This window comes from Heloderma suspectum, chromosome 6 (assembly GCF_057233095.1).
Source record: "Heloderma suspectum isolate Gila_16-S chromosome 6, 16-S_ref, whole genome shotgun sequence".
Taxonomy (NCBI): Eukaryota; Metazoa; Chordata; class Lepidosauria; order Squamata; family Helodermatidae; genus Heloderma; species Heloderma suspectum.
The window spans coordinates 129,513,931-129,531,540 of NC_139463.1; the positions used below are offsets into that span (position 1 = coordinate 129,513,931).

Below are 17,610 nucleotides of genomic sequence, written 5' to 3' on the forward strand. Positions count from 1 at the left end.
GCAGCGCGCGCCCGGGAGGTGGGGAGGGGAAGACGTCAGCCGCGAGGGGCGCGCCTCCAACGACCTCCCCCCGCCCCGTGCAGGGCGGGGGGAAGAAGAGAGCGAGAGCGGGGCGCGTCCCGAGCAACCTGCAAGGGGCCGTGGGCCGGGGAGGTGGGCTACCCAGTTAGGCCTGGTCATAGCCGGGAGAGAGTAGCCCCGAGCATGTGCAGAGGTCTCCCCCCGACAGGCTTGGGCTCCGGCTGGAGCCGGGGAAAGAGGTGCCGAGGCTCAGGCCAAAAAACGGGGGCTAGTCAGCAGGCTCCTCCTCTGCACATGCTCAGAGGTCCTCTGTCCTGGCATAACGCGGGACTGGCGGGTTGGGGGGTTCCAAAGAGGTCCCGGGCCGGCCTCGGAATTGAGCTTGGAAGGGGAGGGGGGCTCTACCCCCGCTCCTTTGGGGGACCGAGTGGGGGGCTGCCTGCTCCTTCTGTGCAAGGGGCCGCTTCAAGCCCCCCTTCCGCTTCCTCCTCCTCCGCGCCAGGCGAGCGAGTTTCAAGGCCCCCCCTCGCCTTGGGCGGAGCGCCTGCCGCCCTCCGTCCCGCCCTCTCTCCCGGCATGCCTCGCGGGGCGGGCGGCCCCACCGTATTCTGCGCAGGCGCGGCGGCTGGCGGGGCGGCGCGGCGCGGCGCGGGCCATGGCGGCGGCGGCGGCGGCCTCGTCCTCGGCCTCGTCCCCCGCGTCCTCGGCCTCGTCGGCCCCGTCGCCGCCCTGCTCGGGCGCGGCCGGGGGGCGGCTGGCGCTGGAGACCCTGGCCGGGCTGGTGCGGGGCGCGGGGCCCGCCGGGAGCGGCCACGCCGGCGCCCCTCTCGCGCCGCCCCCCCGGGGCCTGGCCGGGCTGGTCCGCTGCGCCCGGGACGGCGGCGGCGGCCGCGCGCAGGTGAGCGCCCCGCGCCCCGCCTCTGCGCGGCCTCCCCCCTCGAGGCCCGCGCGCTCCTGGCGCCGCCCCGCGGCAGCGCCCCGGCGGCGCGGGCCCGGCCCCTCTCCTCCCCGCCCGCGCTGAGCGTTTGCCCTGGACTCTCCCGCAGGCGTCGCCCGCCCTCGGCGGCCTGGTGAGCATCAGCAGCGCCCGGCTGGGCTCCCTGAAGACGCGGTGAGTGCGCCGCGCCTGGGCGAAGGGCGCGCCCGCCCCTCCCGGGGGCCGAAGCGGCCGGGCCGAGGTGGCGCCCAGCCCTCGAGAGCGCGCCCGCCGCTCCCCTGAGCCCCGGCCGGCGGAGCCGTGGCGAGGGCCGCTGGGGGTCGTGGGCCCAAGCATCCAGCGGGCCCCAGGGCACGCGCGGCGCCCTGCTGCGTTGCTTCTGTGCTGCGCGCCTCTGAGGGAAGCGGCTCCTGCCCGCCTGAGGAGTGTTCTGTGGCGCTGCCTTGCTCTTCTTTCGAATTCGCTGTAACAAAACGAGCATCGACTCATAGACTAGTAGAGTTGGAAGGGGCCTAGGAGGCCACTGAGTCCAGCCCCCTGAGCCACACCATGACGGCCAGCAGTAAACACAACAGAGCTCATCGAGGCGGGGCAAGTATTCCGAGGCATTTGAACGTTCCAGGGCCTGCACAAGGATGGGCAACCGGTGGTCCTCCAAATGCTTTGGCCCACAGCTCCCATTAGCCCTTGCCAGCAGAGCCAATGGTGAGGGCTGATGGGAGTTGTAGGCCAAAACGCCTGGAAGGCCAGTGGTTGCCCTGTGGGAAGCCTGGAAGCAGCATGTGAGCGTAACCCTCCCGCCCACATTCCCCAGCAACTGGTGTGCTGCCTCTGATGCTGCAGAAGCAGAGCTAGTACCTGTAAGGACTAGTAGGCAGTGATGGTCTTGTCCATGAATTTGTCTCATCCCCTTTAAAACTCATCCAAGTTGACAGCCATCATTACATCTTGTGGAGGTGAATTCCACGGTTTAACTCTGCTCTGTGAAGAAGTCCTGCCTTCAGCCTGCCCTCAGTCTCCTGCCAGTCAGCTTCATAGGGTGCCCTGTTGGGCACTATGGTTATGAGAGGCTTTCTACTTGCACCACGCTGTGCATCATCTGGTGCACCTTAATCATATCCCTCCTTTCTTATTGTTGTAGTTCAGTCGTGTCCGACTGTTTGTGACCCCATGGACCATAGCACGCCAGGCCTTCCTGTCCTCCGCTCTCTCCCGGAGTGTGCTCAAGTTCATATTCATTGCATCGGTGATGCTATCTAGCCTTCTCATCCTCTGCCGTCCCCTTCTCCTTTTGCCTTCGGTCTTTCCCAGCATCAGGGTTTTTTCCAGGGAGTTTTCTCTTCGCATTAGGTGGCCAAAATATTTGAGCTTCAGCTTCAGTATCTGTCCTTCCAATGAGCACTCAGGGTTGATTTCCTTTAGGATGGACTGATTTGACCTCCTTGCAGTCCAGGGGACTCGTAAGAGTCTTCTCCAGCACCATAGTTCGAAGGCATCAATTCTTCGGCGCTCAGCCTTCCTTATAGCCCAGCTCTCACAGCCACACATTACTACTGGGAAAACCATAGCTTTGATTATGCGGACCTTTGTCGGCAAGGTGATGTCTCTGCTTCTTACTATGGTGTCTAGGTTTGCCATAGCTTTCCTCCCAAGGAGCAAGCGTCTTTTCATTTCATGGCTACAGTCACCGTCTGCGGTGATCTTGGAGCCCAAGAAAGTAAAATCTGTCACAGCTTCCATTTCTTCCCCTTTTATATACCAGGAAGTGATGGGGCCAGATGCCATGATCTTAGTTTTTTTAATGCTGAGTTTCAAACCAGCTTTTGCACTCCCCACTTTCACCCTCAACAAGAGGCTCTTTAGATCCTCTCCACTTTCTGCCATTAGGGTGGTATCATCTGCTTATCGGAGGTTGTTGATAATTCTCCCAGCAATCTTAATTCCGACCTGTGATTCATCCAACCCGGCGTTTCTCATGATGTACTCTGCATATAAATTAAATAAGCAGGGCAACAATATGCAGCCTTGTCGTACTCCTTTCCCAATTTGGAACCACTCGGTTGTTCCATGTCTGGTTCTGACTGTTGCTTCTTGACCCTCGTACAGGTATCTCAGGAGACAAGTAAGGTGGTCTGGTACTCCCATCTCTTTCAGAATTTGCCACAGTTTGTTGTGATCCACACAATCAAAGGCCTTAGCGTAGTCAATGAAGCAGAAATAGACACATTTCTGGAATTCTCTTGCTTTCTCCATGATCCAGCGAATGTTGGCGATTTGATCACTAGTTCCTCTGCCTCTTCGAAACCCTGCTTGTACTTCCGGTAGTTCTCAGTTCACATGCTGCTGAAGCCTAGCTTGTAGGATTTTGAGCATCACCTTGCTGGCATGTGAAATGAGCGCAATTGTGCTGTAGTTTAAATACTCTTTGGCATTGCCCTTCTTTGGAATTGGAATGTAAACTGAACTTTTCTAGTCTTGTAGCCACTGTTGAGTGTTCCAAATTTGTTGGCATATTGAGTGCAGCACTTTAACAGCATCATCTTTTAGGATTTTAAATCGCTTAGCTGGAATACTGTCATCTCTGCTAGCTTTTTTGTTAGTAATGCTTCCTAAGGCCCACTTGACTTCACACTCGAGGATGTCCGGCTCAAGTTCAGTGACCGCACTATCATGGCTATCAGGGACATTAAGATCTTTCCTGTATAGTTCTTCTGTGTATTCTTTCCACCTCTGCTTAATCTCATCTGCTTCTCTTAGGTCCCTGCCTTCTTTGTCCTTTATCATGCCCGTCTTTGCACAAAATGTTCCCTTGAGATCTCCGATTTTCTTGAAAAGATCTGTAGTCTTTCCCATTCTATTGTTTTCCTCGATTTCTTTGCATTGTTCATTTAAGAAGGTCTTCTTGTCTCTCCTTGCTATTCTCTGGAACTCTGCATTCAGTTGGATATATCTTCCCCTTTCTCCCTTGCTTTTCGCTTCCCTTCTTTCCTCAGCTACTTGTAAAGCCTCATCAGACATACACTTTTCTTTCTTGTATCCCTCCTTTCTTGCTGTACTCCAAAGCCCCAAGCATCCTATGTTCACCTCAGGCTCCCAGGGTAGGGGGGCTGCTGTGGACTGTCAGGTGAACATGGCACCTGACCCTCTCGCTGTTGGCCTTTCTATCAGTGGGGCTGGGCGGGGGGAGGGGTCATGAGGAGGAGCTGAAATCTTGCCTCCTGCTGAGACCTTTTGGCTGGTCGGGCGATGGGGAAGCACATGGGATTTCTGCATGCCCATATGGGGTGGAATTTGGGGGTGACGGTTGGTGCATTTGACCCCACACTCCTCGAGCCCTCCACATTTTTCCCTTGCAGGTTTGAGGGCCTGTGCCTCCTCTCCTTGCTGGTGACAGAAAGCAGCACCGAAACATTCAGCCAAAACTGCTTGAGCTGGCTGCGAAGCCTGTTGCATCTCATCCAGGTGAGCGGGCGGGCAGGCGGGAGGGGGACTGCACCCCTCCACACCATCCCGTGGCTGCCCCCCCAACGCACAAGTTCCACTGGTTCACTACAGGGGGTCCTTCGCTGTGGGAGGGAAGACGGCCGGCGGGTGGATGGGCCTTGGGAGTTTTGGCTTTCAGGACGGTTTTAGCTGTGCCTTATGGGGCTGATCCAGGAGAGGGTGTGATTGGAGGACCCTGCAGCCCCCCTGGCCTTGTTCTTTTCCCCACAGTCTCAGGATCCACCCGCCACGATGGAACTGGCCGTGCTTGTCTTGCGGGACCTGCTGGAGTATTCCTGCCAACTCCCTGAGCTGGCGCGAGACATTGGCACGAACCACATCCCCGGGCTCCTCACCTCTCTGCTGGCCCTCAAGCCTGAGGTGAGACCCTCCCTCCCACTTGGGACCCCTGGTAGTGGGTGGGAGTCCTTAAGGCCCATCCCTCGTGCTCCCAAAAACCAGCCAAGCCCACATTAGGGCTATCTCCCCCACCTGTGGAAGTGCTCCCTCCCTGCTCACCTCCACGCCCTTTTCACCCTCTGCTCAGTGCCAGCTGTCTGCCCTGGAAGGAAGCAAAGCTTGCATGATGTTTTATCCCCGGGCCTGTGGATCCTTGCGTGTAAGTGCACCTTCGGGTTAGGGAGGGGTGGAGCTGCTGACTCCTGGGTCCCCTCTGATCTCTCCCCCCTTCATTTCTGCTCCTGCAGGGTAAATTGGCAGCCTACTTCCTGTCCCGTGTGGATGCAGAAACGCCTCCACTGCAGCAGGTAGAATCTTCCTTTGTCTGTTCCCCCATCCTCTCCCTCCCTGCCCCTGCCCCTGCCCCTGCCCCTGATCTTCCGGATTACACAGGAAAGGGCTCACTTTCATTGGGGGCTGGGGGGAAGGGGGCATGTAAGAATCCTGCTTTCTTTTACGTATAACTTTGAAATGTTAAAGTTAGCAAATTTTGCTAGGTGGGCTTGCTAGAGACTAAGAAGCACAGTGGGGTTCTGCGCCCGTGGGTGTTCTCCCCATCCGCCTCTCTCTCGCTAGCCTTGGGTGCCGTCCCACCGCCTTCCTCCTCTCCCTCCCCAGCTGGCCTGTGAGTGCTATGCTCTGCTGCCCTCTCTGGGCGCTGGATTCACTCAGGGACTCAAGTACACGGAATGCTGGGAGCAACAAGCCCACTGCCTCCTGGCCACGCTCCACAGCCTGCTGGGGACTCTCTACGAGGGCGCGGAGTCAGGTGCGTGCAGCTGGCAACTGGAGCCAAGCCCAGGGCAGAGGGGTTGGGGCCCAGGGCTGTCAGCAGGAGGAGGGGCTTACAGGAAGCAATGAAAACAACACTGCTTGTTTGGCCAGAACCTCTCTGGTGTCAAGCTGGAACTTGGCGCTTGGTGAGGATCTCCCTCGTAACATTTCCACTTGGGAGCAATTAATCTAAATGCTTTGTTGATGAGCTTGAGCCTTTTGGTAGTGGCGCTGTGTTGAATTCATGTGGAACAAATTGGATCAGTGTTGCATGCTGATTAAAGAGTCCCGTGGAATAAAATAATCCAGTTGTATGATCAAATCTGATAAAAAACCATTTTACCTGTTGGCCCACTTGAATATCCTCCAACAATTTGGGTCATATACTTACGATTCCGTTTTAAAAAATAAATAAATCTTCATTATTCAGCTGCCGTCCATCTTCTGAAGTGGTGAGTTCTCATTGCAGGGGCCTCCTTGTTTTCACCCTATGCTGTTCTCTGTACTTGCTAGTTGCGGAGAGCTTATCTCTTGGGGCCCAGCCCAACTTAGGAGCATGAAGCCAGTTAGACCATTGGTTCTTCTAGCCCAGTCTTGTCAGTAAGACTGCATAAGGCAGATTTGTGCTCCCAGGCTGGGATGTTGCAATGGACTGACTAGGTGGCAGATGTTTCCCCAGGGTTCAGAGAGAAGAGGGCGTCTTCCCTATGCTGGAACCTTTGCAATTGGACTTCCTGTCTGCAAAGTAGGCGCCTTGCCACCGGGCTGTGGGCTGTCACTTTGGCGGCTGCTGGGTCCTCTTCCCCACCTTGTCAGAAGGGGGCCCGGCTTGTTTCCTGCGGGGCTCCAACAGTCAGTTCCAGACCAAATGCACTTCTGTGTCTGGCCCTGAGCTATATCTTGCCTTTTCATCCAGAGATGCCCATGGCAGCTATCAATATAAAACACAAGAACAATATTAATTGGCCAAGATCAGGAACCGTTACAGAAAAGAGGCTGAAAGGGAACAAAGCAGCTCATGAGATCTTATGGGCCTGCTCTCTTTCCTCCAGACCCTCCGCATTATGAAGGGCCTGGAGTGGAGATCCCACTGGCGGCACCGGAGGAAGGCGAGACGAACTTCATCCTGCCTCTGAAGCAGCGGTTCTCAGGCTTGGTGAAATGCCTCTGCAGGATGCTCAGGTTGAGACCCTCTCCCGAGCCTCCCCCCTTCCCTCTTGTACACATTGTGCTGTAGGGCTTGGGACCCCAAGATATGCTGCCTTGTTTCCTGTTTCAGTAACGAGTTTGTGGCTCCCGTGACTGTCCCGGTTCAAGACATCCTGGACTTCATTTGTCGAGCCCTCGATATCTCCATGAAAAACATTGTGAGTAGTAAGATATTGGAGGAACTCCCCAAAGGTGGCTTTCACATAGCCCAGGGGAACTAGTCTGGTGCAAGAAACCAGTGCTGCCTGTGAGAGAGTACCCTCTTGAGGCCTGGGTTAATTAGAGTCACTTCTCCCCCGTTTCTGTCCTAAGTATATGTTAAAGTGGACAAAAAACACTCGGCCCTTGAACCACTCAAACTGCCTGGGTTCGTGGCCTGAGTTAAGTGGTTTTGGGAATGCACCTCAGTGGGGCTTCAGAATAGCGCCCTCCATGCTTACACCCACTTCTTGGGTTAAGGTTGCACTTACTGCAATCCGATATGCTCTTACCTTGGAGTACACAATGGAACTCATTTCTGGGTAGACATGTATAGGATGGTGTGGCTGGGAAACTTAAAGTGGATTTGGGATATTCTGAGGATGCTGAGGGGTCCCCTCAGGAATTTCATGACGAGTTCCTTTTGTTTAAGAGATGGTATTTTGTAAAATAACTTTTCACTGTCTCTTTTTAAAGATAAAACGGGCATACTCAGTTAAGGAAATAATTAAAAATTATTATTATTAAGGAAATAAAAAATTATTATTAAAACCAAAAAGCAGTGACTGAGAAGCCCAGTAAACTATGGGGGGCCTAGGTGTGGTTCCCCCAAATGGGGCTGCTGACTGACTCCCTTCAAGGCCTGGTTCCTCGTGCTCAGAGAGGGATGGGGGGGTTCAGGAGTCCTCCACAGGGAGTGTGTGTCTTCTGCTGAGCCATCTCCCCCTGGCCCCTTTCAGAGCTGGTTTGGCGATGGACCCCTCCGGATGTTGTTCTTGCCCTCAGTCCACCTGGAGATCTTGGACGTGCTTTCTGCTCTCATCTTGGCGTGAGTCCAGGAGGGTTGGTGGTCCTGGGGCGTGTGTTCTCATGGGGTTGGCCAGGACCACTTGTGTTCCCCAAGACTGGATGTCTCCTCCTCCTCCTCTGATGCCACCTCCCCCGCATCTCTCTCCCTTTGCAGGTGTGGCCCTCGGCTGGTGCGGTTTGGAGGGACCCTCTGCCGCCTCTTCCCACAGGTCCTGACCCTGTGGAGCACTGGACAGGATCTCTTCCCCATTGGGCAGGAGCGGCCTTACAGGTTTGTGGGGAGCCTTTTGGACTGGCTGTGCAGCGGGTGCAGGAGGGAGCCGTTGTCCTGGGCTGCTGAGTCACCCATAGTGCTGGGGCTGTTTGAGTAGCATGTGCGAACTGCTTCATCCACCCATGGCAGGCACCTGCAGGAAGGACCCAGGACGCCTCCTGCACCCAGCCAGCCCAGCCTGGTCTCCTCCAGCGTGCTGCGGTTCTCTAGGATTGCCTCGGGCAGAGCCTCTCCCATTCCCCATCAGCCGCTCCTTTGACCTGCTGCAGGGACTGGCCCTGGGGCCTTTTGCAGGCAAGCAGCTCTTCAGCTGCGGCCCCCTCCAATATCGGGAAGCTGCGAACTAGCCCTGGGCTGGCGCGGCCTGGGAAGGAAGGCAACTGAGGCCCCTGGTTCCTCAGCACTGGGACAGGCAAACACCCGTGCCGCATCCAACTAGCTTCTCTCCCTTATCTGACACAGGTGCGCCTGTGGCTCACCTGACCAGGAGAGAAATTATAAACGCGTGCACAGCCCCTAACCAGTCTGCGGTTTGGTAAACCTCAACTGGTGTGTCTGGGCAGCCAAAGTTAATTCAGGGGTTGTGATCCCTAAAGCACCCCTCAAGACAGCTAACTCAAAGAGGTACTGTATGATAGATATTTATTGCTCAAACAAATAAAAAATCAATTTTGCAGTGATGAAACATGGTGAGTTAAGGAGCTTTTCTCTTTTCCCAAGAACTAACTTTGCCGTGGTGCCACACTCCCTTGTCCCTGATCTGAGAACAGATTTTGCACTTGAAAGCTAGCTCATGGCATCAACAAATTCTTATCAGCTTCACGTGTTGCATGGCCTATTTCACTGCAGTGCAGTTCGGACGCGGCTTTACCAGGTCCTGGATCTGTGGATGCAGGTGGCCGGGGCGGCATCTGGCATCTTGCAGGGGCATGGAACCCAAAGTGAGGCCCTGCTGGGTCACCTGATCGGTGACATCAGCCCCCCAACTGACGCGCTCAAGGTGAAGCCCCCTCCCCTTTTCCACGCTTGTGCCTTTAGTGCCCCCCTCCACTGTCTGCCTTTGTGGAGCTGCCCTGCCTCCCCCGCCCAGCCTTGTCCTTGTCCCTTTCTCCCCCTCCAGATGCGGGAGAGCCGCCCAGGCTCTGACGGGAAGCCGAGTGCCCCCAAGAAGCCCAAGTTGTCTGACCTGGGCAGCTTGGGATCCCTGCACCACAAGCATGACCCCCGGGCCAACAGCAGCGTGTGTCTGGCAGCTCTGCAAGGTCAGCAGCCCCCCCCCCCCCCCCGGCGCCTGTTGTGCTAAGCGCCGCGCAGGTCGTAGAAGGAGCTGCTGGATTTATTTTGGTTGATGGAGGGCGGGCGGGAATGTGCCTGTGGGGGCTGTGGGATGGGGAAGGCAGAAGGGAAGGGCTGAGCCCTCGTCTGGGGATGGAAGGATGGGGGTGGGGCAGAGGCGCTCTTTCCTCCTCCCTCCAGGTGTTATGGGAAATACCCCTGTGAGCAGCAGGGGCAGAGGGGAGGGAAGCAGGGAGGAGTCTAGGGCTGGCAACGTTTCATGGATCACGTGGGTAGCCAGCGTGGTGTTACAGTTAAAGTCTCGGACTAGGACTGTGGGGGCTGGCGTTCAGGGTCCTGCTAAGCCCTACCTGATGAGGTTAGGCCTCATCTGGAGTACTGTGTCCAGTTCTGGGCACCACACTTGAAGAAGGATGCAGACAAACTGGAGAGGGTTCAGAGGAGGGCAACAAAGATGATCAGGGGACTGGAAACAAAGCCCTATGAAGAGAGACTGAAAGAACTGGGCATGTTTAGCCTTGAGAAGAGAAGACTGAGGGGAGATAGGATAGCGCTCTTCAAGGACTTGAAAGGTTGTCACAGAGAGGAAGGCCAGGATCTCTTCTCGATCATCCCAGAGTGCAGGACACGGAATAATGGGCTCAAGTGACAGGAAGCCAGATTCCGGCTGAACATCAGGAAAAACTTCCTGACTGTTAGAGCAATACAACAATGGAGCCAATTCCCGAGGGAGGTGGTGGGCTCTCCCACACTGGAGCCCTTCAAGATGAGGCTGGACAGCCACCTGCCAGGGATGCTCTGACTTGGATTCCTGTGCTGAGCAGGGGGTTGGACTCGATGGCCTTGTAGGCCCCTTCCAACCCTACTATTCCATGATTCTATGACCTTGCTGGACCACCTTGGCCGGCTATCTACAGCTACTAGTCATGATGGCTAGCTATATATTCCCTCCCGAATTGGAGGCAGCTTGCCTGTGCACACCGGTTTCTGGGAAGCACAAGTGGGAGGGGCAGTGGTGCTCCTGTCCCGCTTACGGGCTTTCCATACGTCCAGGCACCTCTCTTCCTGTCTCTTTCCTTGGCCATGGGGGAACTGAACGCAGACCTGCAGGGGCCTTTGGCCTGATCAGGCAGCTCTTCTTCTGCTCTTGTCCTGCCTCAGAGGGTTGTTGTGAGGGTAAAAAAGGGAGGCCCACATGCCCCGCGCTGAGCTCCTTGGAGAAGCGGAGGGGTGGCAGTGCCCCCAACAGATGAGCCTTCCCCATCTGCCCTTCTCCTTCCAAATGTGGCCGAATAGGGAGCATTTCCTGCATTGCTGTGGCAAGAGGGGGAAGGCCCCCCAGCCCTCCCTCCAAAGCAACTGCTCTCTTCCCCCAGGTCTGGGCCGTGCCGTCCTCCTCGCGGGCAGCCTTATCCAGGAGCAAGCCCACAAGGTGAGCCGACCCTACCTGCCCACCCTTGGGTGGGGCTGGGGGTTGCCCAGGGCAAGGCTGAAGGGGTTGGTGACTGGGCATCGGACAGGTAGTGGACATGCTGCAGAACCTGAAGGCAGAGCCTGCCCAGGGCTGGAGCTCTGGATGAGGAGAAGCTGGGGGGCTTGTGGATGTCACATGGTTCCTGTGCATGGGGGCACATGCCGGGCAGGGGGCTGACAGTCTGAAATGGCGCAAGGGAAACACGGGGGAGTGGGAGGGACGGGAAGAGAGGTGACTGGGCCCACATGGACTTGGGACTCATTGGGGGGTGGGGTTGACGACAGCAGGGTTGTACTGAAGAGTCCGTGTGACTTGACCTTTCCCTTCCCTTCCCTTCCCTTCCCTTCCCTTCCCTTCCCTTCCCTTCCCTTCCCTTCCCATTTCTTTTCATTTCATTTCATTTCATTTATTGCATTTCTGTGCTGCCCAGTAGCCAGAGCGCTCTGGGTGGTTTGCAAGGACTAAATCCCAGGTGGGCGGGCCTGGCTGTGTTTGCAAAGTGTTGGGTGGAAGGCAGTCTGCGCATGCTCAGACTCCCCTCTGCCTTTTGACGCCAGACCTTTCCAGGCTGCATTCTGGTACTCAAGTGCCAGCTTCCCCAGGCACAGGCTCTGGGTGAGTGCTGGCTGCCTGGTGGGGGGAAGCACACAGAGCGGTCTTCTTAGACGGAGCCCCCACCCCTCTTGCCCTGCAGTGTCCCTGGGGTCTTGGGCAGAAGGGGTTCTCTTTCCCCACATCTCCTTCCTCCTGCTTCCCGAGATCCTTTTCTTTTGACTGGGGGTTGTGCCTGGCCTCTCCTGGGACCACCCCTGAGCGCCCTCCTCCTAAATTCTTGCCCAGAGGCTGCAAGAGCTGGTGATTCCGCTGCTGATCCAGCTGGGCCAGGCTGAGCCCCTCCTGGGCTCGCCATACTCGAGTGCCGCCTGCCGCCGGGAGCTCTACCACCTGCTGCTGGCCTTGGTGTTGGCGCCAGCCCCCGCCGGCCCCCCCCCTCTTCACTGCGCCCTCCGGCTGCTGGTCCAAGGGCGCATGGACCCCAACCTTCAGGTGAGGCCTCCCTTCCTTCCTGTGGCATCGTGCTGCCCCCACCAGGTACGCTTGCAGAGCAGCAGCCCCGTCTGGCGGAGGCAGCCCTGTGGCAAGGATGCAGAGGAGTGGTGCTAGGCCAGGCCATGGCATCCCCCAGCAGGTGGTCGCTGGAGGTAGCCGGTCTTTGGCATGTCTGAGGCCAGGGACATTTGCTTCCGACGCCTTTGGTCCGCCGAATAACAGATCTTCTCTGGGCAGATTTCAAACAGCTCCAAAACAGGACAGGAATAAATGTAAGATGTGTAAAGACAGCCATAAAATCTAAATGAATGTCTCCAAAATGCCTGGGAGAATGGGAAGGAATCTGCCGGCTGCTGAAAAGGTAGCAATTTAAGGGCCGAGCAGGGCTCCTTGGGGAGGGCAGCCCACAAATGGGGCACCACTGCCAAGAAGGCCCTGTCTCCGGGAGCCACCACTGCCCAGAGCAGTGCCTCCCAAGATGACCGGAGGGTGTGAGCAGGGACTTGTGGGAGGAGACGTTCCTTTGGTCCCAAGTTGCTCAGGGCTGTACAGGTCAACGCCTGCGCCTGGAACTGTACTCAGAGGTGGGACAGGAAGCCAGGGCAGTGGACAGCTGGGGCCCCTCGACCAGTCCCAGCCCGTCGCCTGGCCCAGAGAGGCCCCCCCCCGCTGCCCCCCCACATTTGTCTGAAGCCACCTGAGCCGGTCGCTCGGGGCCCAGCCCGGCACCTTGGGGCAGCTCGCCCAGTCTTTCTAGGAGGGCTCTGCCCTGCCGGTGCTCTGCCCCTCTTTGGGCGCCGCTGTAGCACAGCCCTGCGAGGGGAGGTCGGGGGCTCCCTCACAGCCGCCTCCTCCTCCCATAGGTTTCGTCCTTCTGCGCAGAGGCCTTGGTGATTTGCAACGCCCTCCTCCACCCGCGGGTGCCCTCTTTGCAAGCCTCCCTCTCTGGGCCTGTGGCCCCCCCGCCTGGCTCATCCTCCGAGACCTCTCCGGCCACAGCCACCGCCTCCCCCTTCCGCCCGGGCCCCCCCCTGCCCTTCCCGCCCCTCCGCCTCCCCCCCCCAGCTTCTCCTTCTGCTCCCCCCCCCATGGCCCCTGCCATGGCCAGCTCCCTGGCCTTGGCCCTGCCCAGCCTGGCCTTGGCCCAGCTGCCCCCCCGCCTGACCCCCGAGGAGCCCGCTCTGCCTCCGTCCCCGGGCATGGCGGAAGCTGCTGCACTGGCGGCAGGGGCCAAGCTCCGGCGCTCTGTCTTCATCCACTACGACAAGGAGGAAGAGGAGGACGTGGAGATCTCCCTGGAGAGTGACTCCGACGACAGCGTTGTCATCGTGCCCAAGGGACAGCTGGGGAAGACAGCCAGCGGCCCCAGTGGCGGGGGGGCTGCTGTGGCAGTGGTGGCAGCCCCCGCCCCTCCGGCCCCCCCGGTCTCCCCTCCGCCAGACCCCGAGGAGGCCCCCGTGGAGCCTGCGGCACCGCTGCCCATCCCCTTGGGGGCTCACCTCCCCCCCCCCGTGACAGCGGTGCTCCCGCCCTCCCCAGCCCCCGCAGCCAGTGATGGGCTGCTCCCCACCCTCGTGGAGGAGGACCCTGCCGTCATCAACATTAACAGCAGTGAGGAGGACGAGGATGATGAAGAGGATGACGAAGAGGACGACTTCCCCGAGGACGAGGAGTACTTTGAGGAGGAGGAGGAGGAGGTGAGTTTGTGTGAGCGAGAAGTCCCCCCCCCACCCGCGGCAAGCCTGGCCCAAGGCTGTGACTGAGTGGCCTTCCTGTGTCCCCAAGTCCTGGCTGAAGACCTGTGGCTGCTTCCGTCGCAAGTAGCTCCGCGATAGCTCTCTGAATCTAGCCAGGCCAGAATCTCTGGGGAAGGCAAGGAAGAGGCCATCTGGCCGGGGATGTATTTCCTGTTGCGCAGTGGGTGGCTGGAGGGCTCTGGCTTCCGGCCTTGAAGGGCCTGGTTTCTAGATCCTCTGCCATGGGTGAGTCTCAGGCTGGACAAGCCCTGCATGGCAGAGGCAGCTGCGAGGGGCGCAGGATCGGTATTTGGGTGCTCAGGGACTGAGGAGAATGCTCTGTGATCCCCCCCCCCCCCCGCTGGCTAGGAAGAGGAGTTCGATGAAGAGGAGGGAGAATTCGAAGAGGAGCTGGATGACGAGGAGCTAGAAGAGATGGACGAGGAAGAGGAAGATGAATTTGATGAAGAGGAGGGCATGACAGAGGAGGAGGAGGAGGAAGGTCTGATGGAGGAGGAGGAAGAGGAGGGGCTGCTGCCCCCATTGCCCCACAGGAACGAAGAAGAGCCCCCAGAGTTGTTGCCCGTGAAAGATGAGCTCCCCAAACTAGTGGGGGAGGAAGAGGAGGAGGGGGGCGGGGCGGGGCTCCTCATGGAGGTTGATGAGGAAGCCTTCCACCCTCCTGAGGGGGGCGAGGGGGAGGGGGAGGAGCCCCAGGTGGGCAGCCCCATGGGGGATGTGCTGGCCCTGGAGGCTGAAGAAGCCGCTTTGCTGCCAGCGGAAGAGCGGCTCCCCCTGCCCCCGTCCCCCGGGCAGGAGGCCCCCCTGCTCCCTGCCGCGGAGCAGGAGGAGAAGCCGCCCGCTGAGGAGCAGGGGGGGCCCGCGGACTGGGCGGCAGCAGTCACCGGAGCACCCGTCGCTGCAGCTCCTCAGGAGGAGGAAGCAGGGGGGCCCGCAGGGTGCAGCGGAGAGCCCGGAGAGGCTGCCCCAGGGGCCGGGGCTGCACAAGGCGAGTCGGAGAGGCAGTTGCCGCGGCCGGAGGAGGTGGTGGAGCTGAAGGAGGAGGAGGAGGAGGTGAGCGCGGGAGGCTGGGGGAGCGCCCTCTGGGCCGGGGGGGGGGTGCGTCCTGCCAGCAGTGCCAGCAGACCCTTGGGGGGAGGGGCCCCACCGGCAGGAGGCGCTGCGCATTGCCGTTCCAGTCCCCAGCGTGTGTGTGAAATGGGGCGACGGGCAGGACTTGTTAGTTGCATTCTCTGTCTTGGAACAACAGCGAGATTGGAGTCAAATGCGCAGGTCGCCGTTGCCAGCTAGTCTTGCAAGAGATTTCCCTGCCTGGAGCGTGGCTAGACCAGACAGTAAGCGAGCCCACGCATGTGCGGCGTAGGATGGGGCTGAGCCTGACCCACGCAGCCCCTCGGCAGCCCCGGCGGACGGGGCGCTCTGCCCCCAGGAGTGCTGGGAGGAGTGGTTGGGCTGGTGAGAGGAGCCTGCTGTTGACTGCTTGAGGAAATGGGGTATCCGCGGGAGCTGCCCCAGGGGCCTCTCCTTGCTGGAGATGTGGAAGCCCGGAGAAGAGCCAGGGAAATTCAGAAAATGCCCTGGATTTTTTCAGGTCTTTTCCAAGGACCCTTTTTTCCAACAAAGTGAACCATTTTGGATTGTGAAGTTAAGATGTTTATTAAGCAGAATTATTGACAAAAGGGAATAATGCGTCACTTTTCGAGTAATAGGTTGGGATCGCTTGGATAGAGGTTCTTAAATTAAACATGCTCATCATTCCTAATAGGTAAGAGTCTTCCACAGCCCAATAAGCTCTCAGTAGCTTTTCCTTCAGAGCAGATTTCCCTAATTCTTTACAAACAGGAATAGATGCTACACAAATGTTCCTCAGTCTCCAGCTCTTCCTGTTTCTTCTGGTCTGATTCAGATGTTTCAGGGACCACTTGCTGTAGTTTGTAAAATGTATTGCATATAACTTGGTTTGCTCATAAAATTACCAAGGTTGGCATATTAAATTTGAAAGCATAGTTTATTCAGAGAATAGTTACCAATTTACTGAGTTTGATTTTAAATGTTTTTAATGTTCATGAGAATTTTATCAGCAAGCCATGCTATATGGCATACGTTTTATGTTTCTAAAGTGACAGAGTGATCTGTAATGAGCTCTCGGAAAAAAGGATTGCATATTTTCCCCAAATTCCTGTTTTTTCCCATGGCTTCAACATTCTTGGAAGTTCGATGTATCCCCTTGCTGCCCTCCATCTGAGGCCCCCGGTGTAGGATGGCACCGTTGTGTGCCTCCGCTTCCCCAGGCATGGGGTGCTGGCCAGCATGAACGGGGCCAGATTTCAGCCGATCAGCTGATGTGGGTGTTCTGTCACCCTTTGGGGGCATATTCTGTGTCCCATGTTCCAAAGGAGAGGTAGAAGTCTCTCGTTTTCAGCTGAGCCCAGTAATCAGAATTGTGCCCTCCCCCTTTCAATACCCCACTGCAAGTCTGTCCTGTCCATCACATACACCCTGAAACAGTCCCGGTACTTCCATACTACCTAGGAGGAGGAGGTTTGCTGCATGTACACGCACTCACCTCCCCCAGCAAAAGAGGCTGGAGCTCCAGCACGGAGCAAACCAAGCGGTTGGTTGGGATAGAATGTTTGGGGGATGAACACTCAGTTGTCTCTTTTTCAGATTTGGGATGTAGAGGGGCTCCTTCAGTGGCAATACTTGCTATCCTTGCATTCTGCGTTTACTAATATGCATGTGTGTTGTGATCCTATTTATAGATACAGTGAACAAATGTTGTTAGTCAGTTTGCAGATACGATGCTGAAACTTGATTCTGCTGAGCCCCAACAAGGTTTAGGGAGGCGCAGTGCAAAATGGGGTGGTCATTTCAAAGGAGTGTCACAAGCTACAGGTAACCCCAGCTATTTTCTTCCCTCACAGGCTGCAACGGTAGATGAGACAGAAGCCATGTTGGCTGATTTTGTGGACTGCCCACCGGATGAGGAGAAGACCCCACCAGAGCCTTGTTCCTGAGGGGGATGTGCCTGGGTGGGGAAAGGGGGAGCCTTGGGGTGAGAAGAGGACTGTGCCCAACCCCAGAGCAGCCTCTCCCTACTTGTTCACCACCCCAGTCTGGACTTAAAAGCCCATTCCTCCATTTATTTTGGGACTTGGGAGCGGATTTTTTTTATACTAAGAAAAGGTTCAATAAATGTTTTTGCCTTTGGAAATGTGAGTTGCGTTTGGGTCAGGATGGGTGGGGGGATGCTGCCAGGAGTGGCAGCCCAGCACAGCCAGAGGGCACTGCCGAGGGCCAGCGCCAGCTGTCTTCTCTCTCGCACTTCTACTTGCTTGGCTCAAAGGAGCTGCGAGCTGCACTGCCACCAGCTGCAGAGAGCTGCCTCTTCCTGGCCTGGGTGCATGTGGGCTGCTCCGTTTCCTCCCCTTTGGGCAGGGCTCCTGGGCCAGATGGGTGCTTTTAATTTGCTGAACGCGGCGGGCCCTTTTTCCTGGCAGAGTTCTCATTAGTGGCAAACTTGATTCTGTGGTTGGTGGGTTCTATGATGTGCAAACTCGACTGCTGAGTGGGGGAGGGGGGTGTTTTCAGGACCACCTTCCCCAGCCTGGTGGCCATGCTGGCCAGGGGTGATGGGAGGGTAGTCCAACCACATCTGGAGGGCAGCAGGTTGGGGGAGGATCAGGCTGGTAGCTGCTACTTCATATTGGATCCTGGGCTCAAAACGAGTGTGGGGCTGTAACAGCCTAGCTCAGTTGGCCCTGGGAGAGGAGAGTGGGACTGTACCACCACCCAAGCAGGGGACGAATTCTGAAACGTTTCAACCCCGTTCTGCTTTCCTCGTTTGGAGGGTTTTAAAACTCGCCTG

General features: G+C 57.5%; 1 protein-coding gene across 4 annotated transcripts; it reads left to right on the forward strand.

The window, feature by feature from the left end:
- The first annotated feature begins 617 nt into the window (after nucleotides 1–617).
- Nucleotides 618–16,956, forward strand: PELP1 (proline, glutamate and leucine rich protein 1). 4 transcript variants are annotated; one of them, XM_084806952.1, is made up of 19 exons: nucleotides 619–919; nucleotides 1,068–1,132; nucleotides 4,315–4,420; nucleotides 4,673–4,822; nucleotides 4,989–5,060; nucleotides 5,149–5,208; nucleotides 5,519–5,669; nucleotides 6,727–6,856; nucleotides 6,954–7,041; nucleotides 7,822–7,910; nucleotides 8,046–8,162; nucleotides 9,015–9,165; nucleotides 9,286–9,427; nucleotides 10,838–10,893; nucleotides 11,369–11,407; nucleotides 11,776–11,982; nucleotides 12,849–13,682; nucleotides 14,091–14,795; nucleotides 16,667–16,956. In XM_084806952.1, the coding sequence occupies exons 1-19, from the start codon at nucleotides 677–679 to the stop codon at nucleotides 16,757–16,759; spliced, it is 3,498 nt and encodes a 1,165-aa protein (XP_084663078.1). In that variant the 5' UTR covers nucleotides 619–676; the 3' UTR covers nucleotides 16,760–16,956. The 4 variants fall into 4 exon arrangements, with proteins under 4 accessions (XP_084663080.1, XP_084663078.1, XP_084663079.1 ...); XM_084806953.1 differs by lacking the exon at nucleotides 11,369–11,407; XM_084806954.1 differs by lacking the exons at nucleotides 9,015–9,165; nucleotides 11,369–11,407 and having other exon boundaries at nucleotides 618–919; nucleotides 11,778–11,982.
- The last annotated feature ends 654 nt before the right edge of the window (nucleotides 16,957–17,610 follow it).

Excerpts from the sequence above, each read along its gene's own strand:
- PELP1 (XM_084806952.1), top strand. The coding sequence starts at position 677 with ATGGCGGCGGCGGCGGCGGCCTCGTCCTCGGCCTCGTCCCCCGCGTCC. Across the intron at positions 5,061-5,148 it reads GGGCCTGTGGATCCTTGCGT|GGTAAATTGGCAGCCTACTT; the intron begins GTAAGTGCACCT and ends CTGCTCCTGCAG. Across the intron at positions 6,857-6,953 it reads TGCCTCTGCAGGATGCTCAG|TAACGAGTTTGTGGCTCCCG; the intron begins GTTGAGACCCTC and ends TTCCTGTTTCAG.